Here is a 9,512-nt window from a genome sequence, read left to right on the forward strand (position 1 = left end):
TGTTACAGGTAACTACTTTCATCGTTAGCAGCTTGTGCATTGGGCCTTTTTGAGTACACCTGTCCTTTCCGGGACATGTTTCCTACCTGGAGGGGTATCTTCTTCTACAATACATCAATTTAAATAATTATCGGCTCAATGCACAAGCTTGCTCAGGGAACCATATCCTTACAAGCCTTGCTTCTGTATGGGTCCCCCACAGTTTCACGAATGTCAATGCTTATTATTCATTTAATTAATCTTATCAAACAACTATTTATTTCTTTATTTCCAACTAATACATTGCCTGTGATTTGATACTGATTGTGATTTTGAAACTGTGGAAATAAACTGATTGATTGATTGATTGGTAATTGTCAAAGACCAGTCTTCTCACTTGGTGTATCTCAACATATCTATGCATAAAATAACAACCTGAGAAATGTTGAGCTCAATCGGTCGTCGAAGTTGCGAGATAATAATGAAAGAAAAAACCTACTATTGTCACCAAAAGGTGTGTGCTTTTAAATGGTTGATTTCGATACCTCAAATTCAAAATCTGAGGTCTCAAAATCAAATTCGTGGAAGTTACTTCATCCTCGAAAACTATGTTACTTCAGAGGGAGCCGTTTCTCACAATGTTTTATACTATCAACCTCTCCCCATTACTCGTCACCTAGTAAGGTTTTATACGAATAATTATTTTGAGTAATTACCAAAAGTGTCCACTGCCTTTAAGAGAATACTACTTTAATTACAGTGATATAAATGTTCTTGAATAACAAGACAACTTAATGACCATGTACAAAGAAACCATTTGTCCAACGTTTTGTGCCAGCATTCACACCAGGAAAATGTCATTGTCTGCATTGAGCTCAATCTACGTACAAATGTAAAAGAACGTGGTGTCAGTCTGCTGCCACCTAGTGTGCAATCATCGCACATTGCAGCTTCAAAACAAATCAAGCAAGTTTAGCAAGTCATATTTTAAGGGGAGCTTTTTACTATTATTATCTTCAAACTGAGTAAGTTTAATGAAAATCTGTGGACATTATGTTTTGTGTTACAAAAAGTACCCCAATCTATGTACTTTTTGGGGGACAAAAAACACAACGTCCACAGATTTACATTAAACTTACACAGTTTGAAGATATTGATAGTAGAAAGCTTCCCTGAAAATATTACTTGCTGAGGTGCTGTAGTTTTTGAGAAATGAGTAAAACGTTGTCTTGATTTTTTTGTTTTTCGTCTCACTAATCATGAGACGATAATCATTTTAGCATGTAAAAACGTATTTTCATGACATTGTTTTACTCATATCTCAAAAACTACATCACCTCAGCATCTAGTATTTTCAGGGGAAGCTTTCTACTATCGTTATCTTCAAACGGTGTAAGTTTAATGTAAATCTGTGGACATTGTGTGGTGTGTTTCAAAAAAGGAGACAATGAAGACATCCTAGTTTTCGAATTGGGAAGAATAAGTCATGTTCTCAGACTGACAAAACTAGAACCAATATGCACACAGAGGCTCCAATTCGAGGTGGGATTCGAATCGGAGTCCACAGAGATGAATGGCAGGGAAGTCAAGTATCCACTGAGCCAAATGAACAAATACAAGCATCTAAAACCCACTATTATATCAGTGGTTGTTTGCCGGTTGATCTCCATACATGTAACTCCACTCAATATTAGGTAACTTTATACACATGTAAATAATTTAGACACTATAATTGCTCACACATGCATACATGTAAGTCTTGTTCCCAATGTAAATTACTACTATTGAAGTACAGTATTCGACTGACCCCTTGTAATCATTAATGTCACTAGTTTTCATGTTTCAGTAAGCACTTGGTATACAATGTTTATCATACATCTATGTAGGGTAAAACCCCAAAATATTTAGCCTCACATAACATCAGAGTTTAACATTCATTTCAAATTATTGTTCTTTGACTAATTTCTACTCGCATAATGTATTTATGCAGATCATGCATTCCTGAAACAACTCTTGTGTTGTAAACAGTGTCACAAGCTCCATTAAAGCTCACACCTTTCCAGGGAATGAAGTAGAAGTGTTAAAGGATTGGGGTACTTTTAGTAACACAAAACACAATGCCCACAGATCTACAGTTTGAAGATAATGATAGTAGAAAGCTTCCCTTAAAATATTACTTGCTGAGGTGCTGTAGTTTTTGAGAAATTAGTATTAAAAAAAAAGGTTAAGAGAATGAGTTCAGCTTGTAAAACGTATTTTTGTGACATGTTTACCTATTTGTCATAAATTACATCAACTCAGCGCAAGAGAAGCTTTCTACCACCATTATCTTCATCATTATCTTGTGTTTTGTGTCCTACAAAAAGTACCCAGACCCTTAAACAACATATATTACAAACTTTTAGAAACAAGGAACATGAACACATAGAGTGTTATGATTTTGTCAAGGTATAGCTCCAGAAGTCACACGCAGACAAGGTCACCCACTTTACATACACTGGCAATTTGAAATGCTTCTACCATTACACATAAAAGAAAAAACTCTGCGACACATTTTCTGATCATCACTGAAACGGTATTGTACTCGAAATTGTACTACTTGACGGAGGCACAATCACCATCACTATCCTACTAAGACTCCACCAACCCAAGTTTCCCAACCAAACTCATACAACACACTTGGTGAATAATGGAAACCTGGCAACCCGCTCCAAGGTTTACTGGGGGTCAGTACAAATGGTGTTGTGTTCATTTCATGAATCAACTTAAACAAAACATTACACAGAACTCAATTTTGTACATGACCTATGACCTAATGGCCTATGACCTAATGACCTGAACATCAGGCATGTCTTGAAGGTCAGTGCGAGAAGGATATACAACCTTTAAGCTTCCATCAGCCCCGATGACTTTAACTTGTTCAACAACTAATGACCTATGACCTCCTGAAGCCTCCCGATCATCTGAACTGGGTTCAGGCTTCACATCTCCACTAGGTCCTTCTGTGCCTGGTTCCTGACCTTCTCCAGTAGCTGAACCAGGTTGACTGAGGAAGATCTCCATGCTTTTCTGGATCAAAGCATCCATGACTTTCTTACAGGTGGCAAGGTCAGTTGAGCTTGTGACTTCAAGGAAGATGTGATCAGTAGCGCGGGAAATCTGACGAGATCAATGAGAGACAGATATAACATTTGTTGTCAGGTTTAGTGTAATGATGTATGTAGTTTTAAGTTTAAAAACACTGGACACTATTGGTAATTGTCAAAGACCAGTCTTCTCACTTGGTGTATCTCAACATTTGCATAAAACACTAAACCTGTAAATATTTGACCTCAAAGTTGCGAGATAATAATGGAAGAAAACACACCATGGTCAAAAGAAGTTGTGTGCTCTCAGATGCTTGATTTCGGGACCTCAAAATCTAACTCTGAGGTCTTGAAATCAAATTCGTGGAAAATTACTTCTTTCTCAAAATGTATTGTTATTTCAGAGGGAGCCGTTTCTCACAATGTTTTATACTATCAACAGCTCTCCATTGCTTGTTACCAAGTAATGAGATTAGATGGGTCTGGGGTGGTGGAGTGGATGAAACAAATAAAAGATAACTTGTTCAGAGAGTGGTTATTATACAATGTACAATTAATAACATTAGGTAATGTACAGTTACGTGCAACATAATGTTTTAGAATGAAGCAAATTTCAAGTAAGATGTCTCATATTGAAGAACAGTTTGCAGTAAGTAATAACTAATATGTAGAAACAATGTGTTAAAGGAACACGTTGCCTTGGATCGGTCGAGTTGGTCTTTGAAAAGCGTGTGTAACTGTTTTTTTTATAAAAATGCATATGGGTAGAAAGATGATGTAAAAGTAGAATACAATGATCCACACAAACATGCCTCGAAATTGCACGGTTTTCCTTTTACCTCGTCGACTAACACGGTCGGCCATTTATGGGAGTCAAATTTTTTAAATGGCTGACCGTGTTAGTTCGCGCAGTAAACGGAAAACCACGCAATTTCGAGGCAGACTTGTGTGGATCATTGTATTCTACTTTTAAAACATCTTTCCAACCATATGCATCTTTAAAAAAACTGTTACAAACGCTTTTTATAGACCAACTCGTCCGATCCAAGGCAACGTGTTCCTTTAAGGGGTGTTGAGAAAATCTTCAGGATTGAAATAATGGAAAGATTATTTGGTAACAACCTTAGTGATATCGGCATTTGTGATTGGTGGAAATGAGATCACCTGACCGTCATTATCACACAGACATGGATAACGCTGATGTCCGTCAAGTAACTCAAGATATCTGCAGAAAGACAAGAAGAAAGGATCAGCTTATGTTAATCCACTACTTAAAATACTTCAGGTTTTACAATAGAACAATGACAAAATCAATCAATAAAACAAACCTTTGCAAGCTTTTAAATAATAATAAAGACTTGTAATGCGCACCCATATCCCCTCTGCTGGGTGTTCAAGGCACAGTAAAAAAAACAAGGGCCTACATAAAATAAGTCCTTAAAAACCTGTGACATAAAGATAAGTTTTGAGAAGAGATTTGAATTTTGTGGTATAAGATTAAGTGGTAGAGAGTTCCAGATCCAGTTCGCAGCTGAAGAAAAAGACCTGTCACCCCAGGAGTGTCGAAACTTGGGGTTCAATGAGGAGAGACATGGAACTTCTTCTGATTGGACAAGGCACAAACATAATTAGTAGCTGTTTAAAGGTATTATACAGGATTGGTGGTATTGATAAAAAAAACATGATTGTTAGTTTAGTCTGAAAACATACTGATTTTGAAGCTCACACTAGAACAACTCTTCTGTGAAATATCTCCCTTTGAAATAAACTCATATATTCAAAATAAAGTATATAAATACATGAACAAAAGTTCAACAGCTGGACACAGTTGTTACAATCAAGTTTAAGAACAATGCTGAAAATTGTGCATGGTTTATCACTATTTTTCTCCCGACTCAACACAACGGTATTAGCCCAAAGCTGTCACAGGTTTGTTATTTTGTATTGTACATGTATGGTTGATCTGATCACCCATAACATGGGGTTTCATGGCCAAGAGGATAAGAGCACCGCACTCAAGCTCTGGTGCTTCGGTTCAGCAGAGTATGGGTTTGAATCCAGGTCGTGATACTTGTGTCCTTGAGAAAGACACTTCACTGTAACTGCTTCCCTCCACCCAGGGGTAAATGGGTACCTGTGAGGGCAGAGATGGTTCTTGTGATTGGTTTAGCCGAGTAGCGCATACATTGCGCACAGGCTGTATGCTCCACGAGGGAGCTGAGATGGTTTAAGGAATGATTTAAGGCACAGTGACCAGGGGTAATAATGTTTAAAGTCCTTTAAGATGCCCTTCCGGTGTGAAAATGCTGTATAAAAACTGGTTATTATAACATGAATAGTGTCTGTAACTTTTTTTGTAAACCCTATAAAAAATTCTGTAGCATACCTGTATGAGACTTAAACAATATTTCTCATTGATCCAGACTACTATTAAACTTACTTATGGATACCAGACACAGTGTTTCGCTTTGCTTCTTTGCGCATATCATCTGCTTCCTTACTGAGCTGTATCATCAATACATTGGCTGTAGTGCTCTTGTTGCGTCCTAGGGGAACCATCTGAGCAAAAAAACAAAACAGACAACATTACAACAAAAAAGGAATTTTGTTAAAACAGAAACCAGTTAATAACATGAGTAAAATCAATGCTGTCAAAAACGAAATGGTCCTTGGGATGGGAAACAAAACATTCTGCTTCAAAAGTACATACACAATATCAATAGCAGGGCCAGGGTTGTATCTAAACCAATTTTGGTGGAGGGCAGTAAATCAATTTTTTTTTGTCCAACAACGGCGAGAGTATCAACAAAATTACTCATGTTTAATTATGGGGCCATCATTGTTGAAGTGCAAGCTTAAGGCACAGTGTATTTTAAAATCTGTGCTGGGCGGCACAGTGTATTTTAAAATCTGTGCTGGGCGGCACAGTGTATTTTAAAATCTGTGCTGGGCGGCACAGTGTATTTTGAAATCTGTACTGGGCGGCACAGTGTATTTTTATAATCTGTACTGGGCGACACAGTGTATTTTGAAATCTGTACTGGGCTGCACAGTGTATTTTTATAATCTGTACTGGGCGACACAGTGTATTTTAAAATCTGTGCTGGGCGGCACAGTGTATTTTGAAATCTGTACTGGGCGGCACAGTGTATTTTTATAATCTGTACTGGGCGGCACAGTGTATTTTGAAATCTGTACTGGGCGACACAGTGTATTTTTATAATCTGTACTGGGCGACACAGTGTATTTTTATAATCTGTACTGGGCGACACAGTGTATTTTGAAATCTGTACTGGGCGGCACAGTGTATTTTGAAATCTGTACTTGGCGGCACAGTGTATTTTGAAATCTGTACTGGGCGGCACAGTGTATTTTGAAATCTGTACTGGGCGGCACAGTGTATTTTGAAATCTGTGCTGGGCGGCACAGTGTATTTTGAAATCTGTACTGGGCGGCACAGTGTATTTTGAAATCTGTGCTGGGCGGCAGTGTATTTTAAAATTTGTGCTGGGCAGCACGGTGTATTTTAAAATCTGTGCTGGGCGGCACAGTGTATTTTGCTCAGAGTGCTGGGAAAAAATTGTGAGTCCTGGGCAAGCCTGCCCAGCACCGCCCACCGTGGCTACAACAGTCTGTTTTAGTCACAGGCCTTTTTCAAAACCACGGTTGCGGCTTTGGATTAGGCTACAGGCTCCGTTCTCTCGCCTGAAACCGTGGGTGCATATATGCAAAACACGCTCAATTGTCGAAATGACCGCGGGGTCAAGCTAGCATGAGCCGAGTCCAAAGCCAAATCCAGTTGTTTCAAAAAGGTCCTACGATTTGACAATGCATTGTCTGAAACAACTCAACCAATTTGTTGACTCGTTGAAATTGCTTAAAACAATACTTAACACACCTGTATGGCAGATGGTGTTTTGACTTGATAAGAAAGAGGAAACTTTACAAGGCTGAAGTCATGAGTAGCGATAGTTGCCTTGGTTCGTTTGACACACAGTGGTCCATCATGTAGCTTTGTCTGAAAAGTAAAATGAAATAATAACAAAATCATTTACATACAATATAAAATGTAGCATGCTAGCACATAATTTAGATGAAACAGATTTTGAGTATCAATTTGTGCGTTTCTGCTTATTGGATTGGATTGTATTGTATTGTGTTGAAAAATCAGTTGTTTAGTTTATCTTGCATTGTTTGTAATTCTTTCATGTCAACATACATTTTTAATGATTCAAGAAACCTTGATCTTTTTGTACACTACGAGTACTCACTCAGTACATTTTGATACCAACCCAAAACTAATAGTTATATTGAGTTAATTAACAGAGAATCAAGTTTTCAGCATGAGTTAACCTACTCCTAGCACTATGTTAGTATTTAAGGTTCGTTCACTATTGTGCGTTCTTGGCGACGAAAGCTGAACAAACCTCATACCATAGTTCTAGGAATACATGTAGTAGAGTTAACCCCAACTCCCCTCAGTCGCCAAACTGAAGATTGTGAAGAGTTTATAGGGTTGATACAGTCATTGGATTGATGAAGGTCCTCCGGATGATTGTTAAGGAACATTCAATCATAGAAACATTCAAGTATTTAAGTGGTTTGTAGTTTACTGTACAATGCAACTAGACCCAGTGCAATAACTGGGGCGCTGTACTCCTTTTTTCCCAAAATTTGTCATTACCAGACAACTGATAATGACAAATTAACAAACAAACAAAAAGTAGGCTGCGCCCCAATTACTGGGTCTACATTGCAACATACAGTGGGTGCGTTCGATAAGCATCCCTGGGTTGACCAAGCGGTGCTCACTCGGGTGAGCCCCTGACAAGAGCTACATGTAATCGAACGATCACACTCGCCCTCTCGTGGCGACAGCATGCACCTCAGGTCACCCCCAAGAGACCCACTCCACAAGCAGGGCACTGGGGGCTGACCCAGGTGAGCCCCGTCAAAGCTATTCGAACGTACGGGGGCAGACCAGGGTCGACCCAGGGAAGCTAAACGAACGCACCCATTGTAAATCAGCAGGCCCCTCATGATTTTCTCAATCTCAGTAAATGCTTTATGGATCAAAATGATTTGCGTAACATTATAGACAAAGCCTGACTACGAGTTACTCCTAACTAGAGTTACTCCTAACTAGAACTATGAGTATGAGGTTTTGTTCCGCTATCATCTCCGTAACCTCATAGACGTACATGTCTCACAACACAAACAATTTGGTTTTTGGAAGAGACGATAGTGGAACGAACCTCATACTTTTACGAAGTCATAGTTCTCGAGGAGTAACTGCGAGTAAAATTCTTCAATTATTGGAGTTGGAGCTCTCCTCACCTGAGCAGTAATGAATCTTTTGAATGCATTTCCTTGCTTCAGGTTGACATCCCTGAGAATGCAGCACACAATGTACGGTCGGACATCCGCTACATCATTACTAACATTGACCTCTACACCACCATCTGATGAATCTTTATAACTCAAAACTCTCAACATCAACTTGTCCAAGTCCTCACTCAGATCACTCCCAACTGATGCAGCTTTCTTACGACCTTTCTTCTTCTTTGATTTAGCAGAGCTAGAATTCTCTTGCACTGTTGTAGTCTTTGTACCATGACTTCGGACATAATCAAGAGTAGCCTTTGTACTCCGAGATTGCTGGACTAACTTTCCAAGACGGCGATCTCGAAAAGGATTTTCTTTCATAAGAAGTTCCTTCAACTTGGCGCAGTCAGCCAAGGAGGAAGGAACTTCACTGATTTTGTTTGAGCTAAGATCAAGCTTTTTAAGAGACTGCAGTTTGCTGATGCGCTCTGGGATAACAACAATGGCATTTTTTGCAGCGAGGAATTCGCTGAGATGTGTCAATTGCTCAGTGCAAAATGGCTCTAATGAATCAATCTCATTGCAAGATACGTTGACCACGCTCAAACGATGAAGCTTGTTAATTGACTCGGGCATACAGAGGAGACCATTCTGATTTGCATCAAAAGTGTGCAATTCAGACAAATCACTGATCTCATCTGGTAATGATTTAATCGAATTATGGGAAATATCGAGCAGACGAAGTGCCTTTAAGTTCCCGATCGTTGAGGGCAGTGTTGTCAATTTGTTACCACGTAAAACCAGATTAATCAAGTTGACAAGATTACCGATTTCATTGGACAACTCAGTAAGAGTCGAATCACTTATTTCTAAATAGTTTAACAGTTCCAGTGAGAACACGGTATTATCCAAACCAGATTTCGTAATACGTTCTGAAATCTGCGGTCCATGAAGTAACAATTCTCGCCTGTTTTCTTTACGTGCTTGTGCGATTTCCTCCCACATGGCGGCGGCCATCTTGAAAATCTCCCCAAGTATGGTAACTTGAAATGAGTATGTACAAACGAATCTATTTTGATAGGGAGCCAGACTGTAGCGTGCGATGTTGAAATAAGCACCATG

General features: G+C 39.0%; 1 protein-coding gene across 1 annotated transcript; it reads right to left on the reverse strand.

Annotated features, from left to right (window-relative positions):
* Positions 1-2,168: 2,168 nt before the first annotated feature.
* On the reverse strand, positions 2,169-9,499 carry LOC117302310 (leucine-rich repeat-containing protein 47-like). Its single transcript, XM_033786203.1, has 5 exons — positions 8,403-9,499; positions 6,964-7,083; positions 5,506-5,624; positions 4,188-4,290; positions 2,169-3,138 (listed from the first exon to the last, which is right to left on the reverse strand). Exons 1-5 carry the CDS (start codon positions 9,405-9,407, stop codon positions 2,800-2,802), a joined length of 1,686 nt encoding a protein of 561 aa, XP_033642094.1. The 5' UTR covers positions 9,408-9,499; the 3' UTR covers positions 2,169-2,799.
* Between the last annotated feature and the right edge of the window lie 13 nt (positions 9,500-9,512).

Source organism: Asterias rubens, chromosome 18, assembly GCF_902459465.1.
Source record: "Asterias rubens chromosome 18, eAstRub1.3, whole genome shotgun sequence".
Lineage (NCBI taxonomy): Eukaryota > Metazoa > Echinodermata > Asteroidea > Forcipulatida > Asteriidae > Asterias > Asterias rubens.